The 27,386-nt window shown below is 36.4% G+C and overlaps 2 protein-coding genes across 3 annotated transcripts in view; one reads left to right on the top strand and one right to left on the bottom strand.

Moving 5' to 3' along the window:
• Positions 1 to 13,731, top strand: part of adamtsl5 (ADAMTS like 5) — a 41,382-nt gene extending 27,651 nt beyond the window's left edge. Inside the window, exons 8-14 of the mRNA XM_005166491.6 lie at positions 3,056 to 3,179; positions 5,921 to 6,004; positions 6,796 to 6,959; positions 7,851 to 8,052; positions 8,811 to 8,918; positions 10,685 to 10,756; positions 11,741 to 13,731. Of these exons, the coding sequence (XP_005166548.1) occupies positions 3,056 to 3,179; positions 5,921 to 6,004; positions 6,796 to 6,959; positions 7,851 to 8,052; positions 8,811 to 8,918; positions 10,685 to 10,756; positions 11,741 to 12,063 (1,077 nt within the window). The 3' untranslated portion in view covers positions 12,064 to 13,731. The remainder of the gene's footprint in view (positions 1 to 3,055; positions 3,180 to 5,920; positions 6,005 to 6,795; positions 6,960 to 7,850; positions 8,053 to 8,810; positions 8,919 to 10,684; positions 10,757 to 11,740) is intronic.
• A 241-nt stretch (positions 13,732 to 13,972) lies between these two features.
• The window catches only part of serinc4 (serine incorporator 4), a 39,182-nt gene continuing 25,768 nt past the window's right edge, over positions 13,973 to 27,386 (bottom strand). For both annotated transcript variants that reach the window (XM_005166490.5, XM_693550.10), the window contains exons 7-12: positions 24,882 to 24,977; positions 19,874 to 20,000; positions 19,715 to 19,787; positions 18,377 to 18,416; positions 18,135 to 18,282; positions 13,973 to 14,796 (exon numbers count right to left, since the gene is read on the bottom strand). In XM_005166490.5, the coding sequence (XP_005166547.1) occupies positions 14,586 to 14,796; positions 18,135 to 18,282; positions 18,377 to 18,416; positions 19,715 to 19,787; positions 19,874 to 20,000; positions 24,882 to 24,977 (695 nt within the window). In that variant the 3' untranslated portion in view covers positions 13,973 to 14,585. The remainder of the gene's footprint in view (positions 14,797 to 18,134; positions 18,283 to 18,376; positions 18,417 to 19,714; positions 19,788 to 19,873; positions 20,001 to 24,881; positions 24,978 to 27,386) is intronic.

The raw sequence follows: 27,386 nt of genomic DNA, 5'->3' as shown, positions 1-27,386 counted from the left end.
TTAACTTGACTTCTAGTTGATCATTTGGAAAAGTGGCAGAAGGTAGATTTTTCAGATGAATCATCAGTTGAACTGCACCCCAATCATCACAAATACTGCAGAAGATCTACTGGAAACCGCATGGATCCAAGATTCTCACAGAAATCAGTCGAGTTTGATTAAGGAAAAATCATGGTTTATGGTTACAGTCAGTATGGGGGTGTGCGAGAGATCTGCAGAGTGGATGGCAACATCATCAGCCTGAGGTATCAAGACATTTGTGCTGCCCATTACATTACAAACCACAGGAGAGGGCAAATTCTTCAGCAGGATAGTGCTCCTTCTCATACTTCAGCCCCCACATCAATGTTACTGAAAGCAATAAAGGTCAGGTGCTCCAGGATTGGCCAGCCCAGTCACCAGACATGAACATTATTGAGCATGTCTGAGGTAAGATGAAGGAGGAGGCACTGAAGATGAACCAAAAGAATCTTGATAAACTCTGGGAGTCCTGCAAGAACACTTTCTTTGCCATTCCAGATTACTTTATTAATAAGTCATTTGAGTCATTGCAGAGATGTATGGATGCAGTCCTCCAAGCTCATGTGAGTCATACACAATATTAATTCTTTTTCCACTGCAGCATGACTTTATATTCTATACTGGTTATTATTTCTGTTAAGTGATGAGACTTTTGTCTAAGCAAAGTCAGAGCTTACTGTCCTAATGAAATAATTAAAAATCTAGGCATGATCATATTTTATTTTGGTAAAATATGTGTAATTTAGAAGCCTTTACTTATGATATAAGCCACTTCTGATTCCAAATGATCAACTAGAAGTCAAGTTATTATTTGTTGTTCCTAAAACTTTGATAGGCGACAGGACTTTTGTCATGTAGTGTATGTTGTTTTAAAAAGTTTTATATTTTGCTATATAAAACAAATAGTTTTCTCTAATTCAAGCTTTTCTTGTTTAAAATTTTGGGCTTGGTGTGAGATTTGTTTTGATGTTTTTGACAGAAATCTGTTATGATCATTTATTTGATCAAAATAAGTAACAGTAAAATGAATATTATTCGGAAAAAGTCACCTGCTTTCTGTTGAAATATATTTTAAAATGTAGTATGTCCCATTGATATCAATGCTGATTACTCCAGTCTAGTCTCATAATTTACTTTAATATGCTGATTTGATGCTCAAGAATAATTGACTAATTTCAAGGTTGAAAACAGTTGTACTTTTTATAAATCATTTATTTATTCATTTTATTTTCGGCTTAGTCCCTTTATTAATCAGGGATCGCCACAGTGGAATGAACCGCCAACTTATCCATATGTTTTACGCAGTGTGACGACCCCACGATTCCAGTATGGATGTGGCAGATGCTGATTGGGTGCCTAGTTGCTTACCAATTGGTTCAAAGCATATAAATGCCAGTGTGTGCTAGCTTCTGGAGGACAGAATGGCTACTGGCTGTTCTCGCGTCAAGACCATCTCTTTATTTCGGCAACCTTATGGTTTTGTTTGGCATTATTTGTATATGTAGTTAAAGTTAGTTATTTTATTTATGATCCCCTAGACATTTGTTTGTTTCTTGATTTGTTGTTCTATTAGTTTTGTATGATAAATAAGTTGCATACTGTATATATTATTTTGTTGTCTGAGCTCTTTTATGTTGCGACTCGAACAAGGGGGTCGTAACAGCAGCGGATGCCCTTCCAGCTGCAACCCATCACTGGAAAACATAAATACACTTCCATTCACACACATACACTACGGCCAATTTAGTTTATTCAATTCACCTAAAGCGCATGTCTTAGGACTGTGGGGAAAACCGAAGCACCTGAAGGGAAACCCATGCGAACACAGAGTGAACATACAAACTCCAGAAATGCCAACTGACCCACCCAGGGCTTGAACCAGTGACTTTTGCCACCGTGACGGATACTTTTTATAATATACGTGATAATTGTTAAAAACCTGTGAATTTTATTTATTTTTTGCTGTGAGGCGATAGTAATAACCACTGAGCTACCGTGCCACCCTTTATGGAAATCACTTATACGATATAATGACTTACAAGTTCATATTTGAATTTCACATAAGAGCTATTCTTTCAAAATAATTTAAAGGCATAGTTCATCCAAAAATTAGGATTTCTTACTATTTACTTACGCTCAGGTGCTTCCAAACCTTGAGTTTCTTTTTTTCCCATTTTTTTCACCATTGACTTCATAGTATGTTTATTTCCTACGATGGATGTCAATGGCTGCCAGTTTCCAACATTATTCAAGATATCTTGTCTTGAGTTCAACAGAAGAAAGAAGCTCATAAAAGTTTAGAACCACTTGAATGTGGGTAAATAATGAAAATATCAAAAAAAAATTAAAAATTCTTTAATAAATAAAAAGTTCAAACTTCCTATAAATATTTATATTAAATATCTTTAATGAATATTTTTCTAAATATTAAATCCTTTGTATGTATATTATGTACGCTCAAAAATGACTTATTTAAAATGAGCTAAAACACAATTCTTGAAGCTTTTTTGGGGACAACTTAATTGTTTTATGTTCAATCCACTTAAAAGTTAACTTAATTCCTTCACGTGGCCCAACACAAATTGATCGTGTGGAACCTAGCATTTGTACATTGTATTCTGTTTTAAGCTTCATTTCAACGCATTTAAACTATAAACAAATTTAAAATCAACAATTAAGAACACTTTATTTGTGGTAGTGTTCAATTCATCATACTATATTCAACCACACTGAAAGTACCTGTAGTTACGATTAAATAAATAAACCTTAAAAATCTGAAAAGTGGCGGAGAAACTTTTTATAGATGAACAGTTAACAACAAACACACTGCTATTAAAGTGACAAAATAATTGCATCTATTTTAAGTATCTGAAATCTTGGCTGCTTTAATAGTGTCTAAATTTGTTTCTTGGATCGTCTCCAAGCTTCAGCAGGCCAGGCAGTGCTGCAGGATCAGCCTGTGCTGTTAATACTGTTGAATGTGCCGGAGCTTGATATGTTGCCTTCTAATTGCAGTTTGTGTGTGTGTGTGCAGAAGCCAGGATGTGACTTGATCTTTGGATCGCAGCAGCAGGAGGACGCCTGCATGGTGTGTGGAGGCCACAACTCAACCTGCCTTCATCACAGAAGCGTTTATCAAAGCAACGGCCAGAACAACGGTCAGCTATTAATCTTTTTGATACACTCCTACCAAATGACAATTTAAAAACATTCTATCAAAGTACACATATAGAAGTCTGATGACAATATGAAAATTATTAATTCATTCATTTCCTTCGGCTCAGTCCCTTTATTCAGAAGGGGCCAGCACAGCGGAATGAACTACCAACTAATCCGGCATATGTTATATGCAGCAGATGCTCTTCCAGCCACATCCCAGTACTGGGAAACATCCATACACACTCACTTTCACATACACTATGGCCAATTTTGTTTACTCAATTCACTTATAGCGCATGTCTTTGGACTGTAGGGGAAACCGCAGCACCTGGATGAAACCAGGACTTGAACCAGAAACCTTCTTGCTGTGAGGCAACAGTGCTAACCACTGAGCCACCATGCCCCCCCCCCCCCCCTATGTGGAAATGACTTACAGTTAAAGTCAGAATTATTAGCCCCCTCTGTTAATTTTTTTTCCCCCCAATTTCTGTTTAACGGAGAGAAGATCACATTTCTAAACATGATAGTTTTAATAACTCATCTCTAATATTTTATCTTTGTCATGATGACACTGAATAATATTTGACTAGATATTTTTCAAGACACTTCAATACAGCTTAAAGTGACATTTAAAAGCCTTACTAGGTTAATTAGGGTAACTAGGCAGGTTAGGGTAATTTTAGGCTAATAATTTTGACCTTAAAATGGTTCATAAAAAATTAAAAACTGCCTTTATTCTTGCCAAAATAAAACAAATAAGACTTTCGCCATAAGAAAAAATATTATCAGACATACTGTGAAAATTTCCCTGCTCTGTTTAACATCATTTGGAAAACATTTTAAAAAGAAAAATAAATTTAAAGGAGGGCTAATAATTCTAACTTCAACTATATAATATTATAACATATAAGTTTATGTTTGAATTTAATGTTAGAACTATTCTTTCAAAATAATTTAAAGGCATTGTTCATCAGAAAAGTACGATTTCTCACTATTTACTAACACTCAAGTGGTTCCAAACCTTTATGAATTTTTTCCCTAAGTTTTATCAGGCATTAACTTGTATAGTGTTTATTTCCTACGATGGATGTCAATGGCTGCCAGTTTCAAACATTATTCAAAATATCTTGTCTTGAGTTCAACAGAAGAAGCTCATAATGGTTTAGAACCAATCGATTGTGGGAAAAAGATGAGGAAATCTACATGTTTAGGTGAACTGTCTCTTTAATTATTTGTTTATAATTAATAACTCCATAAATGCCATTATGATACTGTTATGCAGTTCAGCACAATGACTTTTAAACTGTAAAATCGCTCAACAAGGCTGCATTTATCTGATTAGAAAAACAGTAGAACTAGATTGTGAATTTTTTTTGATAATAAAGCTTTTGTTGTCTTACTCTCTTATTCAGTTTCACATGATCCTTTAGAAAACATCCTAGTATGCAGATTTGGTGCTCATAAATCATTTGTAGGTGTTGTCATTGTTGAGAACAGTGTTTATCTGTAAAAACTGACACATCTTTTTTTTGTTTTCTTTTTATAAATAGAAATATTCAGGATTCATATTGTTGTAGACTATGTGTAGAGAATATTTCTTACAATTTACTCACCTGGGCGGCACGGTGGCTCAGTGGTTAGCACTGTCAGCTCTCAGCAAGAATGTCACTGGTTTGAGTCCCGGCTGGGTCAGTTGGCATTTTTTGTGTGGAATTTGCATGTTCTCCCCATGTTGCCGTGGGTTTCCTCTGGGTGCTCCAGAGTCACCACAGCGGAATGATTCGTTCTGAACATTTTACGCAGCGGATGCCCTTCCTGCTGCAACCCATCTCTGGAAAACATCCATACTGACTTATTCATACTCATACACTATGGACACTTTTGCCTACCCAATTCAATTGTACCACATGTCTTTGGACTTTGGGGGAAACCGGAGCACCCGGAGGAAACTTACGCAAATGCAGTGAAAACATGCAAACTCCATACAGAAACGCCAACTGAGCCAATCAAGGCTCGAACCAGCGACCTTCTCGAACCACTGTGGCGCCCTTTGAAATCGTTTGTAAAATGATAAATATTTCTATTGTTGCTTTTAATAGATTTTAAAATAAAGTTTCATTTTAAATGAAAATACATCTGACTGACCAGAAACTATTTTAAGTGGTAATTTAGAGACAGTGATCTCTCTCTCTCATCCTCCCTCTCTCTCTCTCCCTCCCTCAAACACACATATCTTCACACTTAGAGCACTGACACCTCTGGCTTTGAACTTCTCTAGATGAAACAGAGCCTCCTTCACGCCAGCCAACTAAAAATGCAGAGCGTTTACATCGGGGACAACACACTTATAATACTGGCATTGTTAAGTCATTTGAAAGCCATTCTGTTTCCCACTCTTTTCCATGTGGATTTCTGAGAGTAGTTTAACAGATTTGAGCTTGTGAGTGCAGAGCTCTGTAAAAAGGGTCAAGGGTCAGAGAAGATCAGCCTGGGTCATAATTCTGCAGTTCAGTACCAGGTTGATGCTGCAGCTGTAGAACGGCACATCGTGGAAACATATATTGTGTTGTGCCGCACGGGACTGTGCACCTGTTGGAAATAACTCTGTGTGTTTGTATGTGAGTGCGTGCGTGCGCGCGCGCGCGTGTGTGTGTGTGTGTGTGTGTGTGTGTGTTTGTGTTTGTGTTTCCTCCCTGAGAAGGCTGAGATGCATTACTCTATGGTCTGTGTTTCCCTGCAGGACTGTTTGGATACAGTGAGGTCACCATGATCCCGGCCGGAGCCACACACATCAGAGTGACTGATAACAGCAGAAACTATCTAGGTTAGAGCACAGCCTCGTGTGCGATCTCTTCTCTGTTAAAGCTTGTTTCAGTGACTGAATAGATGAATAAAAAAAAAGGTAGTTGAGTGTATTTTTCAGTTTTTCTCAGTGGCTTTGGTGCATTTCTCACAACACTTTTTACATTGGACAACAGTTAATGCATTTCTCAAAACAGTTAGTCATTTGTGCACATCATAGTAGCAGTTTCTCATTCCTTCCAACAAATCGCAAATGCTTTTGGACATGCATCAATTGCTTTCAGACAACTCTCTGCTGTTTATAACATTATCATCTGCTTACAGTATGTCATGTCAGTCAAAATTAACTAAAATTGTGAATGCTGAATGCTATAGTCACATTTCTAATGAAAAAAAGTCTGAATTGCAAGATGTATAAAAAGACAACTCTGAAGAAAAAAGTCCAAAGAGGGAAAAAGTTTAATTAATATTTTAATAATTCAAAATTTGAAAGAAAAAAATTTAAAGTTTGAAGAAACTCCATAAGATTACAATGTCATAAAAGGCATAATTATTACCAAAAATGGCTATAATTGTGAGATATAGCCATAAAGTCAGAATTGAGAGGAAAACTAGAAACTTTGTTTAGTTTCATTTCTAAAGCTGCAATTACCTAGCCAAAAATCACTGAAGAACTTAATAATTTTTTTTGCAGTAACTTTATTTTGTGTGCTTTGTCCAATGGCTGTATTTGGAAAATTATGCAAAATGTTTGGTGTTTTTTGGTATTGCAATGTTTTTGAGAAAAATAACTTTTTGTTGACCTTTTTTAAGCACTCCAGAATGGACACTCTCAGTTTGTTATCAATGGGAACTGGAAGATCAATGTTCCTGGAGAGTACAGTGTGGCGGGGACCAAACTGCAGTACCGCCGTTCCGCCGACACCTGGGAGAGCTTTGAGGTTTCAGGACCGACTCAGGAGGACCTGCACATCATGGTTCGCCTTATAATTACACAAACACTATAATCCACAAAAATATATATATTAAAACTTTAATAAATAAAAAATCTTAAATCTACAGTACTTTTCAAAAATGTTAGTTTTAGGCAATTGTGAATGTTGAAAAGTACCGATAAGTTTTAATCTATTGTGCCATTTGTTCTGAAAAAGGACTTCAATAGTAACAGTTTTTTTTTTTTAATCATTTTTAGCAAAATAATTATCTGCTAAAGGCAATTAAAATCCTATTTGGAGAAAGAAAACAACTGATGAAACACAGACAGTCATGAAATGGCCTTCACAGGGTCCAGAGATGAATATTATAGTGGCTGTATAAGATCACCTGGACAGGAAAATTTTTTTTTGACACTCTAAACCTAAAGAAAAACTCTGGAAAATGCTAAAAAAGTGTGATATTACACAGCATTATTTCAGAAAATGTCAGGGTAGTTAGAACAAAACAGTGCCAAGGGAAGCCACTATAAACAGACTTCTGCTTGAAGAGGAAATGTTGTGCTGTTGTTGTTTTTTCAGGCATATATCCTATATTTTATGTTTTTAATAAAGAGACTGATTGATTATTTATTGTGCTAAAGTCTTAGGCCAGGGGTGTCCAAACTCTGTCCTAGAGGGCCGGTGTCCTGGAGAGTTTAGCTCCAACCCTAATCAAACACAACTGAACCAGCTAATAAAGCTCTTTCTAGATATACTAGAAACTTCCTGGCAGGTGTGTTGAAGCGAGTTGAAGACAAACTCTTCAGGACACCGGACCTCCAGGACCGAGTTTGGACATCCCTGTCTTAGGCAAACAAAGCTGGTGAAGTGCTTAGGATTTTTGCACAGTACAGTATATATTTGTTAATGTTAATTTGTATTGCATGACTGTAGGTCCTGTCCACTGATAAGAAATCTGGGATAGAGTATGAGTACTGGCTTCCTCCAGACCGATATGCCCTGTATCATGGGAGAAGTCAGCTTCGACAGACTCACCACACAGCAAACCACTTGCCCTTTGAGCCTCCAACCACTAGGACCACCACTACCACAACCACCACTACAGCACAGCCAACCACTAGAGCTTTCTTCTGGGGTAAAGTCCTTCATTAATCTTGGTCAAATTACACTAGCTATAATATTTTCTGCACAGTGATATGATCTTAAATTGTAGATTTAAGCTTTAGTACATGTGATAAAAGGAGCACTCCACTTTTTTGTAAATAAGCACATTTTACAAGTCCCTACAGAAGTTGAGTTTTAACATTTTTGAAATAATTCAGCCCATCTCCAGTTCTTGTGGGAGCACTTTTAGCTTAGCTTAGCATAGATCATTGTATTGGATTAGACCATTAGCACTCAAAAAGCTCAAAAAAAATGTTTTGATTATTGTCCTATTCAAAGCTTGACTCTTCTGTAGATATATTTTGTATTTGGACTGACTGAAAAAGGGGTATTTTCTATGGCAATATAGGAGCTATATACTCTCATTCATACCGTACCATGGCTCCAGCAGGCACAAGGCCTAATGATACATAATTCCAGCTAGGTTACTAGGTAACAATAGGTAACTTGGCATTGCACCTACAACTGCAGAAGAGTCGAGATTTAAATAGCAGAATTATCTAAACTTGAGTGAGATGCTAATGATGTAATATAATTCAATGATTTATGTTAAGCTAAGCAAAAAATGCTCCAGGATAATGGCTGAATGGTTTTAAAAATGTTAAAACTCAACTGTTTACCTCTAGGGGAGTTGTTAAATGAGTCTATTTTCAAAAAAGGTGGTGTGCTTCTTTAAAGCTTAATGTTAGGAGTCTATTGTGAATGTGATTTACGAGGTCATGCTCTCAGGTCCCGCTGCTCAATGGCCTTTTCAGCCCCCCTATCAGCAGCAGCCGGTCCCACGTTTGGAAAGAGATGAAAACCGCAGGAATCGACTGCCTGAAATACATCGTAGAGGTCAGCAGGTCTTCACTGCCATTGTTATGTTAAAATATATTAGTTAATTATTATTCATATTGAAAATGAAGCATAAATTAAAACAGAATGTAGCAAGTAATTAACAGCATATATTCAATGTTTTGTATTACACAATTCTCTAAAAGTTAAAATTGTGAAATATATATTTGCACGAAAGGTTCTAGAAATTAAGAACAAAGAGAATTTAACTTCCTACTTGAGAAATGTCTAGGAAAACAGTCAAACTACTTGCTCTACAAACAAGTGTGTTCATGAATATACATAACAAGTAGAATAACACAATAAGAAAGTTTTAGCCTGCAACATCAAGCAGTGTAAACAAGGTGTAAATTATAGAAAATGCATAAAAATCAATGGAAGTGAATAACACTGAAAATCTTGAGCCAAAAAGATTCTAATGGCTGTGCCCGCTCATACATGAAGAACAAGGTCAATACAGCAGTGCTTTTGCTTTGTCAATGACTTTGGTCCAGGAATCTGAGTTCATCATTTATAAAATGCTGCACAGAAACCATTAGGAAATTTATTCTAAGTTAATTTCGCAAAAGTGCATACATATGTCTGATGCAGAGGAAATGAATGAGCACATAAGTAGCACATATGAATAGCATTCATAAGTAGCAAATGATTTTGAGATTGTGCGCATAAATCAATAAAATACAAATGTAAGTATCAGTCATCTTAAAAAAAAGGTTTAAAATCACTTGCTGACAACTAATAAAAAAGATTTAGTCTCACGAAATTCCTTTAAATGCTAGAGATGGTTGTGTGTGAAAATTCTAGTAGATCAGCAGTTTCTGAAATACTCAGACCAGCCCGTCTGGCACCAACAACCATGCGACGTTCAAAGTCGCTTAAACCACCTTTCTTCCCCATATTGAACTGCAGCAGATCGTCTTGATCATGCCTACATGCCTAAATGCATTGAGTTGCTGCCATTTGATTGGCTGATCAGAAATTTGCATTGACAAGCAGTTGGAAAGGTGTACCTAATAAAGCGGCCGGTTAGTGTAGTGTTGAACTTTAAAACTGTGTGACTGTGCAAACCAACAAATATCAGCCACTCACCATGTACTTTTAATAATGTCAAAGAGGTTTATATGGATAATTAGATTCTAACCCCTACTATTTCGTTGGAATGAAGTGCACTCTTTTGCACTGTTGAATGGCTGTAGCCTATAGAGACCAAAACGACAGAATTTTCTTTTTCACTGAACACACATTTTCAAAGGATAATAACTGACTTTAGTAATGGTTTTCGGATAAACTAGTATGTTCACTAGCCATGTGTCCTAAATATGTGCAAAGATATTATGGTAATTTTAGAAGAGTTAAAAACGTACATACATCACCTAAAACTTTTAGCGCTACTCATCAGTGTCAGTTCCAAAGCATTGGACCAATCAGAAGAACTCATTGGTTTGGCAAGCATTGCAATCTTCTACAGAAGATGTAGCAGGTTAGCATGACAAATGTTTATTTGATGCTATGATTGCTGTTCTGCATCTTGCACTTTCAAAGATGCTTTCTATGTGAATGGCCTCTAACCCCAGTACTCAGGTTAACGTTTAAACAACTTTGGGCAAAGTTCAGAATTTCAGTATTCGTAGTATCAGACAAGGTTAATTGTAAGAAGAGATTCACAAATGTCTATTATTAGCATATATTTCTGATTTATTCTAATTGTTAATTGTTGTTTTGCATATTTTTTTGTAATGTCATGCATACATTACATGCTTCTATAGGCCACTGTGGGAAATGTCGGCGGGTACGAGGAAAAGGTGAACGCCAGAGACAGTATTGCCAAAAAGATTTTGGTGAGTTCAATGATATGATTGCAACACAACACAAGTCTATATATATATATATATATATATATATATATATATATATATATATATATATATATATATATATATATACATATATATATCAGTGGTGTAGTCCTAGAAAAAAAGGTGGTGTACTATTACACCCGACACAAATTTTAAATAAAAGTAGGCAAAGAAACGACGAAAGTCAATGTTTCTTCGTTTCATTGGAGATTTTATATATATATATATATATATATATATATATATATATATATATATATATATATATATATATATATATATATATATATATTATTATTATTATTATTATTTTACAACGGTTACCTGTATTTAAGTTAACTCAAAAGGGCCTGTGCATACATGTAAAGACAGCTTTTTAGCTTACTTTCTTTACTGGCTTATTACTTTACATTTTATAGGTTCCTTTTAACATCAATCAGCAATTATTTTTAATTGTCACATTGCTTGTTTTAAACCAAACTATTAGAAGTCTGTCTTCTGTTGTCGCTATTATATACTAGTTCACTAGCGGCACAATTAAGACAAATGTGAAGGACTGTTTTACAGGGGCAATTTTAGGATTTTAATTTTAGGGTGGATCAGGATCAGATCCTTTTGGGGTAAACAAAGAAAAATGTGTCATATATATATTTAAGTAAGAATTGTAAGAAATAGGCACATCTTAACAAATTAAGTTGTGAGTTAAAAAAAACCAGTTTGGTATACAGTTAAAGGGGACGCAAATACATGTAAATTAGGGAAGTTTAATCAGAAAAACAAGTGAGTATACTGAGGGTATACTCAATTATTGATCCTCATAAGTGGTAATACCCAAACAGCTCATGGAAAAAAGTAAGCATACTGAGTATACGTGCGTATAGCAAGGACTACACCACTGATATATATATATATATATATATATATATATATATATGGCTATGACAATACCTTGTTCTCCTCAAACAGTATTCAGAGTTAAAGTGCTGGAAAAAGTCTATCTTGGTGAGGAGACCCGCTACGACGTCCAGATCATCCACACATATCGCAACCGCTATCGTGTGGAGCACCGGGAGTTCCTGTGGGCCCCCAACAAATGTGACTGTCCCCTTCTGGAGGAGGGCCACCAGTATGTGCTGATGCTTCGACGGCATATTAATTATGAACGCACTCTCAATCGCATCCTAATAGAGGAGGACAGCTACGCTCAGCCTTATAGAGCGCGTGAAGACGGCCTGCTGCGCCCCCTGGAGGAGCTTTGTGGAAACAGAGGGAGCAGGACTCGCTGGTAAACGCATGGACGTTCACGCTTTCACCAAAAACTTTCATGCACAAGAAAATAAATAAGGCGGCACAGTTAGAAACCTCACTACGACACTGATGATTTTACTGAAGCATTTGGCATTCCACAGCAAGGACATCGGACACTTGGTTGATGGGGGCACGAGGAGGCAAACCAAAGCAAAGAGAGTCACTAAATGAAGCACTTTAGGTGGTCAGTCACCTTTTTAAAAAAAAAAAAAAAACTTATACACCAAAGTAAATAATATACAGTGTATGATGCCCTTTCTAGCACCACGTTTGTTAATGGCATAAAACCACTTGTCAACATATATATCTTTATAATGTGTATTATCTTTTATATATACTGTATATATATATATATATATGTATGTATTTATAAGTTGACAGTATTTCTAATGGAAACCTTGGTTTATACAGCCATAGAAAAAGATTAAGAGACCACTTGAACACGGTCTGGATTTATTAGAAATGAGTTTCAGTAAAATGTTAATATATTTGGTTTGTTCCTTAAAGGTCTGTTTACATTTCTTCCATCTACTTTATTCATTCATTAATTTGCTTCGGCTTAGCCCCTTTATTCATCAGGAGTCGTCACAGCTTAATGAACCGCCAACTTATCCAGCATGTTTTATATATGTGGATGCCCTTCAATCGAGACACTGCTCGCTGCAGAGCCACTTGGGCTACAATGAGGGGGAGATTAAGCTCCAACTCCTCCTCCTATAAGCTGTTTTATTGCGTAAAACCACCCCAACCCTAACCCCAACCCTCAGTTACATCACTTGTAGAAGAAGTGCAAGGAAGGATGAGCTGGAGCTCAAGCTCCCCCTTGCTGAAGCTGCCCAAGTGGCTCTGCAGTGAGTACCACTTGGGCTTCCATCTGCAACCCAGTACTGGCCCAGCCAGGACTCAAAGCAGCAACCTTCTTGCTGGGAGGGGACAGTGTTAACCACTGAGCCACTGTCAACTTTCCTCTAATACTTTCCACAATATTTGTGTGTTAAATGAATTCAAACATGAAAATTCATTCATTTTCCTTAGTCCATTTATTCATCAGGAGTCGCCACAGCGGAATGAACTGCCAACTTATCCATCATGTTTTACACAGCGGATGCCCTTCCAGCTCCAGCCGAACACTGAAAAACACCCTTCACTCTCATTTACACACATACACTATGGACAATTTAGTTTATTCAATTCACCTATATAGCGCATGTGTTTGGACTGTGGGGACCTGGAGGAAACCCACGCCAACACGTGGAGAACATGCAAACTCTACGAAGAAATGCCAATTGACCTACTTGAGGCTCAAACCAGCCACCTTATTGCTGTGAGGCGACAGTGCTAACCATTGAGCCACCGTGTCGCCACATGAAATATGGACATCAAATGAAAACATTTGTTATTCCAGTTGGCATAAAACGCTGTAATGACTATATTTTTTATTTAAAATTGGAAGGAAATGTCATCAGACCATTATAGAACAAAAGAAATATGAAAATATTTCTCAAACCCATTCTTAATAAATCCATTAAATCCACAAAAATTGAAGTGTTCTCTTGATTTGATCTATAGCTGTGTATTGCATTATAATTTGACGTGTTTTACCATGAACATATTTGCTTTTATCAATGTTATAAAGTCCCTAAATGAAATGAACATGAGTTTTTTTTGAGTCACATACACTTTTCTTTTTTACATCCCAGATAATCAGTGTGTCCATATCATGTGCCATATATGGTGCAGTGCTTTTGCTAGCAAACAGTTGTTTTCCTCTAAATTTGGCAACCATTTTGTTCCCTTTAATCATTAGACTAACTAAGGGTATCCTATTACCTTGATGTGGTTGCTAAATTACAGTCCAGCCTTTCTACAAAACACACATAAACTCTAGAATGTGTTTTGTTAAAAATATATTTACAAAAATAACTTATCTTTTATGACAGTGACGTGAAACGTTCTAACACAAACATGCGATTAGAGTTAAGCAGGCTGCGCTATTAAAGTCATTATATTGCAGATAACAGCCTTTTCTCCCTGTGGGCTCTGATTGGCTGAGAAAGTGGGTGGGGCAAGTCCCCAGAGCATAAATACAAGCCACAGATCACTGAAATAAAGCTGCAAAATGTATACATGTAACAAAAAGGTTAATTCAATTGGAAAAGAGCTATTTGTGTCCATTTGTCTAGACATTTTTGTTGCCTAAATTTAAAAAAATCACTAAATATACAGACATCCATCTTGTCCAACAAAAAGTTAATATTATATTCCTTTTGGCAATTTGAGCACTTCCCCAAAGGCTGTGCTCGTATAGTCTTAAACATGGTGAACGTTTTCAGTTCCCATGTTGAATTGCATTCATAGTGCTGGTGATTTTAATCCTAACAGGATTATCAGGATGTTCGTTTTATGAGTCCGACATGACCCATTTCTTCTGCACTGGAAATCTCCAGTAACCCGCATATGCATGTCTTTGACACTGCTGATCAGTCTGTTTAGAGCGCTGTTTTCACACGCTGACGCTGACGTGGCGGTGCGCGGCGATGCGTCTCTTGATGCGGGCACGGCGAGGGCGTTTGGGGTCTGACTGGCACTGGCACAGGGGGCCCAAGAGGAGCCACAGATACAGAACCACACACGCCCAGCAAGACGAAAGCTTCACCCAGAATGTGGAGTAGCTCCCGTGGGTGAAGGTGGTCTCCAGTACTGCAGTCTCATAACTGATGGAGACAGAGAGGCAGAATTCACCATCACAGCATGTCGATGGATGGATGGATGGATGGGTGGATGGGTGGATGGATGGATGGAGGGATGGTAGATAGATAGATAGATAGATAGATAGATAGATAGATAGATAGATAGATAGATAGATAGATAGATAGATAGATAGATAGATAGATAGATAGATAGATAGATAGACAGACAGACAGATGAATGCATGGACGGACGGACAGACGGACGGATGGATAGACAGACAGACAGACAGATGAATGTATGGACAGATGGATGGATGGATGGATGGATGGATGGATAGACAGACAGACAGATGAACGCATGGACGGACGGACAGACAGACAGACAGACAGACAGACGGACGGATGGATGGATAGATGAATGCACGGACAGATGGACAGACACAGACAGACAGACAGACAGACAGATGAATGCATGGACGGATGGACCAACGGACGGATGGATGGATAGACAGGCAGACAGACAGATGAACGCATGGACAGACGGACAGACAGACAGACAGATGAATGCATGGACGGACGAACGGACAGACCAACGGATGGATGGATGGATGGATGGATGGATGGATGGATGGATGGGTGGATGGATGGATGGATAGACAGACAGATGAACGCATGGACGGACGGACGGACGGACAGACAGACAGACGGACGGACGGACGGATGGATGGATAGATAGATGAATGCACGGACGGATGGACAGACACAGACAGACAGACAGACAGACAGATGAATGCATGGACGGATGGACCAACGGACGGATGGATGGATAGACAGGCAGACAGACAGATGAACGCATGGAAAGGACGGACAGACAGACAGACAGATGAATGCATGGACGGACGGACGGACAGACCAACGGATGGATGGATGGATGGATGGATGGATGGATGGATGGATGGATGGATGGATGGATAGACAGACAGATGAACGCATGGACGGACGGACGACACAGATAGATAGATAGATAGATTGATTGATTGATTGATTGATAGATAGATAGATAGATAGATAGATAGATAGATAGATAGATAGATAGATAGATAGATAGATAGATAGATAGATAGATAGATAGATAGATAGATAGATAGATAGATAGATAGATAGATAGATGAATGCATGGACGGACGGACAGACGGATGGATAGACAGACAGACAGACAGACTGATGAATGTATGGACAGACGGATGGATGGATGGATGGATGGATGGATGGATGGATGGATGGATGGATGGATAGACAGACAGACAGACAGATGAATGCATGGACGGACAGACAGACAGACAGACAGACGGACGGACGGATGGATGAATGGATGGATGGATGGATAGATAGATAGATGAATGCACGGACGGATGGACAGACACAGACAGACAGACAGACAGACAGATGAATGCATGGGCGGACGGATGGATGGATATAACAGCAAGAAAAATATTAAAAAACAGTATTTCCTATTTTATAGTTTTATCTGCAGAATATATTTTCGTTTGGCTGGAGTGCAAAATGGCTCAAGTCAATATTATTAATTAAGGAATAAATTAATCAAATATAAAATGTCTATGAATAAAAGACGAACAAAGTTAAACAGCACTTGGGAAATATTTGAAAAAGGAGGGCCAATAATTTTGTCTTCACCTGTAAATGTTTAAATTTACTTTGGACTCTCTTTAAGATCGAGATCACATCTGCCTAGGATATTGCTTAATTATGCTGTCAGATTTATTTAATTACTGGATGCTAAACTTCAAGCTTCCAATGCAACCGATAACTTATTTCTGATTTATTCATTGATTATCACAAAAGCATAAGAACTGTTTGCATGAATATATTTGATACTGACTATATGCAAATGTTTAATAAATGTAGTTATGCAGAATATAGAATACAAAAACTTCAATCACAATTACCTACATTTTTGCAACAAAATCGGTTCCAAACTAATCCAGAGCAGAAATGTTGTAGGTGGCATGTGAGTATGTGACACAGTATGCTGTTACATAGGCATTTGCATTCTACTGGCATTTGCGCTTTCATGTTTAAATGTATCTTTTTTACCATCATGTTTGTGTTTTCATGACACAAATCATATTATTTATGCAGCTGTAATTTGACTAGAGGACTAGACTAGATACTATTGAGATGTTATTTTAGACATATATTAAAGACATTTCTTTGCCAGTAAATGTGGAACCTTTAGGTGGATGTACAGTATCTAATGTCAGTATAGTCAAACTTTTAATACCTTAATGGTGCATATTAGTACTTTAGAACAGATATTGGTCTACTGTATATTACTCTCTGATGAACCCAGTGGTACCACCACCACAGTGACAGAACTCAACTTCTTGCATACACCGCATATACAGTTGAACTCAGAAATATTTTAACTCATTTCTAATAACTGATTTATCTTTGTCATGATGACAGTAAATAATATTTGCTTATATATTTTTTCAAGACACTTCTATACAGCTTAAAGTGACATTTAAAGGTTTAACTAGGTTAATTAGGTTAACTAGGCAGGTTGGGGTAATAGGGAAAGTATTGTATAATGATGGTTTGTTCTGTAGACTATCAAAAAATATATAGCTTAAACGGGTAATAATATTAGCCTTAAAATGGTGTTTAAAAAATTAAAAACTGCTTTTATTCTAGCCGAAATAAAACAAATAAAACTTTCTCCAGATGAAAAAATATTATCAGACATACTGTGAAAATTTCCTTGCTCTGTTAAACATCATTTGGGAAATATTTTTTAAAAATAAAAAATAAAGGGGGGCTAATAATTCTGACTTCAACTATATATATATATAAATATGTTTGTTTTTTTTCAAATAAATTTTGCTGATCAAAGAATTAAGAAAAATATATCATGATTTTAACAAAAGTATTAAGAAACAAATGTTTTAAACATTTGACTTCTACCTTTCTTCAGCATCTGCTTATTAAAATTATTTTTGATGTATCAATAACACTGAAGACTGTAATGATGCTAAAAATGTAGATTCACCATTAGATTCAATTTAAGATATATAGTAAAATAGAAAAAAGTTACCATCTAAGTAACCATACTGACCCATACAGGATGTGTACACGGTGCATAAAAACAGGCATTAGGTAAGTTTATATTTAAGAAAGACCAAAATTTTTGTATAGAGTTAGGTGTCTGTCCTTGTTTGTGCATCTACAAATTAGTAAAGTCCACAATAAATAGGTGAAGCATGACAACCTAAAATGTGTTTGTCATATAATGTTTTCTACTTTAAACATCTCAGAGCAGCTCAGGCTTTTTCACTACTGACCTAAACCAGTTAGTAAGGGTCATCATCACGTAGAGGGAGGCCAGAAAGAAAACAAAATGGAAGAAGAAGTAGCTGTAGGCCACGCGCTGAGTCTCGTTGTGGACCACTTTCTGACAGCCTTTATTCTCGTCAATGACAAACTCTTCCTCTGACAGGACAGAAACAAAGAGAAGATAATGCATTTAGTCTTACACTGTATTGTATACATTGGTATGTTTATGAATATTGTAACATGTTCTTACCATCTTCAGCCTCTGGGCAACAGAAACAACAGGAAGCTTTCTGTTCAGGACACAAAGCAAGAGACGTTTATTTATAGTCAACATTATAGTTAAATATATAATCAAGTACACCCAAAAATGAGCAGTCTGCCATCACTGGTCACCCTCACGTCATTCAACACACCTGCCTGGAAGTTTCAAGTAAACCTAGAAAGAGCTTAATTAGCTGGTTCAGGTGTGTTTAATTGGGGTTGGAACTAAAACATGTAGGACACCGGCCCTCCAGGACTGAGTTTGGGCACCCCTGTTCCAATCCGATGTAATGATTTATGCTAAGCTAAGCTAAAAGTGCTTCAGTCGACCTGGAGATCGGCTGAATGGATTCACATATGGTAAAACTCAACTGTTTAACTCAAGGGAAATTGTAAAATGAGAAGTTTCCAAAAAATGTGGAGTTTTCCTTTAGGCTTATGTCATCTGAATGAAAATCAAATTCATGGTAAAGGGAACCAAACCAAACCCTCTTCGAATATTTCACGTAGCATAACTCCCGCAACCTCCCGCAAATCATGACACTCTCGCCCAGAAATGACTATTCTCAACTTGGGATGTCTGTTCTACACAAGAAATAAATCATACAAGTCAAGTTGATCTTTATTGTCATTCTGCTACATGTGTGGACATACAATGGAAAGAAATGTCTTGTCTTCCATGCTAAAAAATCCAGCTTAAACCAGCCTAGGCTGGTTCGCTGGTTTTAGCGAGTCGACCAGCCTGGTTTTACAGGGATTTTGGCCATTTCAAGGCTGGTTTCCAGCTATTTCCAGCCTGGTCTTAGCTGGTCAGGCTGGAAAATGACCAGCTAAATCCAGCTAAAACTAGCTTGACCAGCCTGGTTTAAGCTGGACATAGCTGGTATTGGCTGGGCTTCCAGCCTGGCTAGGCTAGTCAAGCTGGTTTATGCTGGTCATCTCCCAGCCCGACCAGCTAAAACCAGGCTGAAAATGACTGGAAACCAGCCTGGAAATGGCCAAAACCCCTCTAAAATCAGCCTGGTCGACCAGCTAAAAACAGCCAACCAGCCTAGGCTGGTTTAAGCTGTTTTTTTTTTTGTAGGGTTGAAGGACCACGTTGCTACATAAATAAACATATTCATAAATATAAACGCAACGCTGGACATAAGAGCTATTTTAAACCTGTACATAACTAAATAAATACCTATACATAACTAATAAAGGCTGGTTTGGAATGACATGAAAGCAAGTGAAGGATGACAGAATAGTCATTTTCGGTGAACCTTTCTTTGTTAGAGACCTCAAATCACTACAAATATTTAGAGCAGCTCTGAAAGTCACATACCTGGAACTCATAACGGTAAACCTTTATCATCCAGAAAGGCCCGAAGACCTCAGCTAAGTATGAAGCCTCATTGCTGAGAGGAAAAATCAGCCGTTAGCATTTTTATTAATATTTCTGTTAACAAGTCTTTGTTTTATTATTAATCTTTATTTTACTCACCATGCAAAGAGAACACAGCAGTACATGATTGCAGCCCCCATAATGGCCACAGCATTTCCTTCGTTCTGAATCTCATCCCTGCTGACTTTGGGGTAACAAATGGTTATGTTGACGCCCTGATACTCCACTGAAACAACACACACACAAGAGAAAGAGAAGGATCAAGCATTTATATCTGGATGATGTTTTTTTTCATTTGCCGTTTCAGAATTGTTCCTCAAATAGTCCGGTTGCTGTATGAAAACAACTCATTTAGAAATTCCTGAAGCCTTTTCTGCTAGCTTTAGAGATGCTTTCGAGGGCTGTGGATATTGTGTCGTGTGCCTGAGAGAATTCCTCTGCGATGGGATTAAACTCCCAGCATGCCCCAGGGTGCACTTCAGTCCTTTATGAAGTCATGCAGCAGACACAGGCTATAAAGCCGCTGAACAAGATGGGACACAACAACCACACACACACAGGGCTTTCACAAAAATGGAAAAAAGTGAACACTGTGTTTCCAGAAAGTATTAATCACATCCCATATGTGCTATTTCAGGCCAGAAGCTCTTCACTGGGCATTAAGCAAATAATCCTAAATCAAAATCTGCCAAATGTAAGAATTAATTTCGCAATGCTTTTATACAGTGGAGTGGTGGATGAAGTGCACAAAATGTGTACTTGAGTAAAAGCACAGATATGGTAAAAAATAATACTATAGTAAAAATATTTAATTTATTAATGTTCTGAAAGGGATAGTTCACCCAAAAGTGAAAATGTACCCACTATTTTCACAGCTTTAAATGATGTAAGTTTCTTTCTTCTGTAGAACACAAAAGAAGATGTTTTAAAGAATGGTGAAAACCGGTAACCACTGGATACAGGTTTTCAACATTTTTCAAAAAATCTTCCTTATCAAGGAACAGAAGATAGAAACTCAAACAGGTTTGTGACAAGTAAAGGGCGAGTAAATCTTTACATAATTTCCATTTTTGGCTGAAAGGTTACTTTCAGGAGGAATTGTTATGTTTGTTTTTTTTTTAAATCCTATATTACTGAAAATACACACATCTTTTTATTTAAGATATAAAAATAGGTGAATTAATTATAAATACAATTAATACTGTATATATTTTCACTTATAATGACAAGACTATGATATTAAGTTAAAATTTAGTCAGAGCGTTACAATTGCCCTCTTGTTGGTGACGACTGTAACATTGTTTGGAGTCAATTATAACAGTAAAGCCATAAGTCTTATTATTTCATTGTATCCCACATAAATACATTCAAAGTAATCACTTTAGTGTGTGTGTGTAACTTGATTTTAGATATTTAAAATATATATTTTACTCAATGCATTAATTCAGCGGATGAGTCAAAAATTTATTGAAATTAAAACTTTAATGAAATGCTACAATATAGAGATATTAAAGGGGTCATGAACTGAGACACCAAAGTTTTCTTGATCTTTTTAACATAAAAGAGTTCACAGTACTATAAAAACATCCTGTAAGTTTTGAAGCTCAAACTGTTTTTCTTACACTTAAAAGCATCTTACATTGAAGGTAATCTGACAAAATAACAAGAAATTGAATGTTCTACTCTACTCTATTATAGTGGATTAGCCCCGCCCTGATCTTCAGCAAAAGACTCCAGACTTGCGACAAGGGTCAATAAATCTTCACAGAATTTCCAGTTTTGGCTGAAAGGTCACTTTAAGTAAAATGTAAGAGAAATCCGGAGCAGTTGTTGTGGTTTTTTTTTTTTTTTTTACTTTTTTCTTTAAAAAAATCCTATATTAATTAAAATACACACATCTTTTTATACAAGAAACAAAAATAGGTGAATTAATTATTAATACAATTCAAACTGTTTATATTTTCACTTATGAGGACAAGAATATAATATTCAGTTAAATTAAGTGCGAGTATTACTAATGCCTCCTTGTTGGTGACAACCATAACAGTGTTTGGAGTCAATTATAACAGTAAAGCCATTAGTCTTATTATTTCACTGTATCCCACATAAACACATTCAAAGTAATCACTTTAGCGCTGAAGTATCCAATACTGCTGTTTGCATTCAAAAAGCAAAATTCTATTTCTTTTTTATGTGTGTGTAACTTGATTTTAGTTATTTAACATATATATATATATATATATATATATATATATATATATATATATATATATATATATATATATATATATATATATTTACTCAATGCCTTAATTTAGTGAATGAGTCAAAAATCTTCAAGCTAACTTTAATGAAATGCAACAAGATAGAGATATTAAAAGGGTCATGAACTGAGAAACCAAAGTTTCCTTGATCTTTTGACATACAAGAGTTAACAGTACTATACATTCATCCTGTAAGTTTTGGAGCTCAAAACTTTTTTTACACTACCATCTTACATTAAAGATAGTCTGAAAAAATAACAAGAAATGTAATGTTCTACTCTGTGATGTATTAGAGTGGATTAGCCCCGCCCCAATGTTTAGCAAAAGATCAACACCATCACCTACTTCTACTTTACTGCCTGTTAATATTCAAAACTGTTAGCCAATCACAGCAGTGAGCTTTTACTACTGAGTCTATAGTGCACTATGTCTATTCAAAAAGAAATTGAATAAAGAATCAAAAACAGCACAAAAACATAGTCCAATCACTTCTGAATTCATTCATTCATTCATTTTCTTTTCGGCTTAGTCCCTTTATTATTCTGGGGTCGCCACAGAGGAATAACCCGCCAACTTAACATATGTTTTACGCAACGGATGTCCTTCCAGCAGCAACCCAACACTGGGAAACACCCATACACACTCTTTCACACCCATAGTTGGCCAATTTAGACTATTCAATTCACCTATTGCGCATTTCTTTGGACTGTGGGGGAAACCAGAGCACCCAGAGGAACACGGAGAGAAAATGTAAACTCCACATTGAAACGCCAACTGGCCCAATCGGGCTCAAACCAGCAACCTTCCTTATGTGAGGCGATTGTGCTACCCTCGCACCACCGTGCTGTCCATAGTGTATGTGTGTGAATGAGTGTTCATGGATGTTTCCCAGTGATGGTTTGCACCTGGAAGGGCATCCACTGCGTAAAACTCATGCTTGATAAGTTGACGGTTCATTCCGTTGTGTCGACCCCAGATAAATAAACGGACATAGCCGAAAAAAAACCAAAAAAATGAATGAATGAATAAGTGTTAAATAACTATCACAGGGTCCCACCAAGATGTTGAAAATCGAATCGGTCCGCTACGTAAAACTTATGCTGAATAAGTTGGCGGTTCATTCTGCTGTGGCGACCCCAGATTAATAAAGGCACATAGCTGGAAAAGGTAAAAAAATGAATAAATGAGCTTGCAAAGTGTTAAATAACTATCACAGGGTCCCACCAAGAATCTGTCATTTATCAACATCCAATTGATCAGTGGACTCGAATTCACTCACTGGTTTTTATTCACTACTTTAAGTAGACTATATTAGTGGGCAAATGTAGGCATTAGTGAATAAGGATAAATGGGGAAATTTTGGATACAGCCATTCAATTTATTTATTAAAGGATTTCACTCCTGCTTGCATAAGCTTGCAGGAATAGTTTTGTAAATCTGCTCCCAGTTTTAACCGAAGAAAACTCCTAAAAACTTTTCCAGCCGTTTACCATCTGTATTTAAAATATCCACGTGAACATGCTCAACTGCATCTGTGTTACATGCTTGAGAGCTTTTCTATGACCTCAGCATCTAAACCTTTTCTTTCTGGAAATCTCATTCATCTCTGCCGTATGTTAAGCAAAAACCATTCATCACCTTTGTCCTCTGAAATGCACCACTATTAGATGAAATGATGTGGTATAAGATGACGAAGCAGGGAGAATTTTACAGGCTACACTAATGACTTTCTGTTAATGGCTATTTGATTACAGTCAGGTTGATTAACGTTGCGGAGGGAGAAATCAATTCAGTGCAGGGAAGCTGCGCTCTAACATTAAAACAACAGAAATCACTGTCAGAGTCTACATTGCTCTGTAAAAGTATTTTAGTAATTTATAAAGAGGCCACCAATCTCTCTTCATGGTTATTGTGACTGGCTGTCACATTACTGTCATTTTATTTACCAGAACCTGACTGTTCACAGCAGGTCTTATAATTTAAGCATTTGTTTTCCATTAAGTTGATGACCTGCTGACCTGAAAGGGGTTTCTGCAACGTTGAAAAGTCAAAACAACTCCCCCAAAACATTGTTTCATATTCAAATGTATGCTATGCTTTTATTTATTAGTTAATAGTTACCTGTGTGTACATAATATTTAATATTCTACACAAACACCAATAAGCCAGAACATGTTCTTTCAATACTCTCTACATTACTTCAAACAAGAAGACAACACTGGTGAATAAAGTAAAATAAAATGAGATCATTCAGACATTTATGTTGTATTATTATTATTATTTAAGAATTCTGAGATGTTTAAAAATTCCCAGAGATGCGTCGCGGCTGGAAGGGCATCTGCTGCGTAAAAACTTGCTGGATAAATTGGCGGTCCATTCCGCTGTGGTGACCCCGGATTAATAAAGGGACAAAGCCGACAAGAAAATGAATGAATGAATGATGAATGAGATGTTTAAATATGTGAAGACAATTTAAGCATGAATTTAAAGAACGGAAATCGAAATCCTTGTTTTATTCTGTTGATACCATAGTAAAAAGTATTTACAGATATGATGTTGTATATACAAATCACTCCATCAATGTCAGGATTCGTTTTGTACAGGCAACTAATTTCTGCCAGTTTGAGGAATTAAATATTTGTACGAACATAGTACAACTTATATAAACAAACCTCTCTTAAACAACTTCAGATTAAAGATTGCTATTTTATTTTATGTGACAGAGCTACTGTTCTGGCTCAGGTCATGTGAAAAATAATAAAAATAGAAAGGGGTTTGCCAGTAATATCATGTCTTAACAGTTTAAACTGTTCTGGATGTGTCAAGCAGTCTTTCCTGCTTACCTTTCTCTGGTGGACGGCTGGAAAGCGCAGAGAAGGTCAAATACATCACATAGCAACAGATGATGGAGGCCTGCAGGATTCCTGAGCGGGGCTTCTCTGAGAGGCACAGCAAAATCAGACGTCAGCAAGACTTAAACTTGATTTACATAAATACTATAAAATTTGTAAATACAGAAAGAATAAATCCACAAATCTATCAAATAAAATCAAGTTTTTCTTGTATTCATAATGTTCACTTTCTTTTCAAAAGTACCAAAAACTTCCATATTGGTACCTTGAAGTACATATTAGTAGCTTCTTAGTGGCTAAAGTCTATGGGCCCTATCATACACCCGGCGCTATAAGGTGCAAGATGTGTTTGGAATGATTTGTTGCTATTTTTAGAGAAATGCAAGCCTAATTTTCTCATTTTGCGGCACATTGTTTAAACAGGAAATCCATTTGAGACACTATGTGGACTCATGGATGTGCCTGTCTATAAAAAAGGTGTGTTAAGGCGCATTGTTGGTGCGTTGCTATTTTGAGAAACTGAAATAGACTGCGCATTGACCAGCTGAAAGCAGGTCTGAAGTCCAGCGCAGAACACATTATTTGTGTACCTTAAACGCATTCACATTGCTTAATACACACAGGATGTAGAGCAAACCACAAAAATATTTACACATGAAAAATGTAAAGGAATAAATAATATTAATAAATGTTACAAAAATTATTATTTTCTACATAAATATAAAAACCACTGCTTCCATGCCTTCTTCACCTCAGGGGGCTTTAACAGTTTATTCATGACAATTAGTATAATGTTATTATTATTATTATTATTATTATTATTATTATTATTATTTATTACATGCATATTTATATTTGTTAAAATAAAAACAAGCTTAGATTTGTCCACTTTTCAGGTTTTGGACCATATATGGCATAAGAATAGTACGTGTGTTTGAATATATGTGTTTTTTTAGCACACTTCATTATTATTGTTCATTTATTTGTTTGCTGGAAATTAGAACTGAATTTAGAAATGGTTTTGAAACAAACTTTTGCGCTTAACAAACGAAATTAAATATATAGGCTAATTAATGTCTTCACTAGAGTGGATACAACACCGTTTGCTTATCCACGAAAGTAAAGGAGTACAGCAAAGAGTAAAGGTAAAGAAAAAGAGAAAGAGGTCGAATGGAGAAGGCTCATTCTTTATCCTTGCGCTGCAGATGCTTTTTTTTTTTTTTTTTACTGTTTTCTCGCTTATGAAGTGTTCAGTTTTTCCACTTACAAAGTTCGCCATGTAAATAGATAATGCACCATGGCGCGACACAACTGACTCTTAAGGGCAATGGCAGATGACACTCTAATTTGTTTAATGCACCTTATGCTCAAAACACACCCATAACTCATTAAGAGAATAAGCACAACCCTGTTAGAGCTTGCGCCTGGGCGCAAACCATATTTTTCCATCCTTAAAATTGCAAAAGTGGATTCGGACAAGCCCTTAATGCTTTTGCGACATGCTCCTTAGACTCTGCGCCTAGATCATTAAAATAGAGCCCATAATATTAGTGCCCTAAAAGTACATAATAGTACTTCTTTTTTCACTAGCAGTGCAACATGGAGTGACTGTCTGTTCCATTGTTACTTTTTTTTACTTTTGAAGTGTTTTTACTTACATTTCTTCTCTTTTCTGATGTATAACTCTTCATTCATTCTAATTCTTAAGACGTCAACCTAATGTGACTGAAACGAGGGTAACACTTTAGAATAACTATATGTTATAACTACTTAATAGATCATTACTAAACTGTTAGTTAATGAGTTATAAATGACTTGTTAAATGATAGGTAATAGTTTGTTAATTATTTATAAATGTGCCTTATAGATAGCCAATTGATAACTTACAAGCTGTTAGTTAAAGTAATAAATGACTTCTTAACTGTATTTTAATGATTATAACTATACCTAATAAATTAGTAATAGATCATGAACAAGCTGTTGGTAAATTATTTCCTAAAGACTTGTTAAGTATCAGGTAATAGTTTATATTTGTTATTGCAACGTTATATTAAAAGTAAATGAGGAATGGTTGCAACTTTAGAATAACGCACCAATAACATACATAAACTAATAACTAACACTTAACTAATATATTAACTCACACTTTACAGATCAGTTGTTCATAGTTTGTTTACCATCTAATAACACCAGTAAAACCTTGTAGAACTTTTCTAATAAAATAAATGTTTACTTATTTTGTTTTCATGTTTAGCATAAAAAGTGCCCAAACCTCATGGGTTTGTATTCTGTTGTGTACTGCTGTTCTGCCATGTGATGGCTCAGTGTGTGTGTTTCTATACATTAAACACAATGTTCAACATTCCATCGCTGGCGTTTCTTTGGTAAAATACAGCACACAGAAAAGCCTATGAGTGGAACAAGGTTAAGGTACAAAAAAAATCTATTTTAAATATCACATCAAATTTCTGTGGCTTGAACTTGTTCCATCCATTT

Source organism: Danio rerio, chromosome 7 (assembly GCF_049306965.1).
Source record: "Danio rerio strain Tuebingen ecotype United States chromosome 7, GRCz12tu, whole genome shotgun sequence".
Lineage (NCBI taxonomy): Eukaryota > Metazoa > Chordata > Actinopteri > Cypriniformes > Danionidae > Danio > Danio rerio.
The sequence above is the reverse complement of the archived record's forward strand: the minus strand, read 5'-3'. Positions and strand labels throughout refer to the sequence as shown.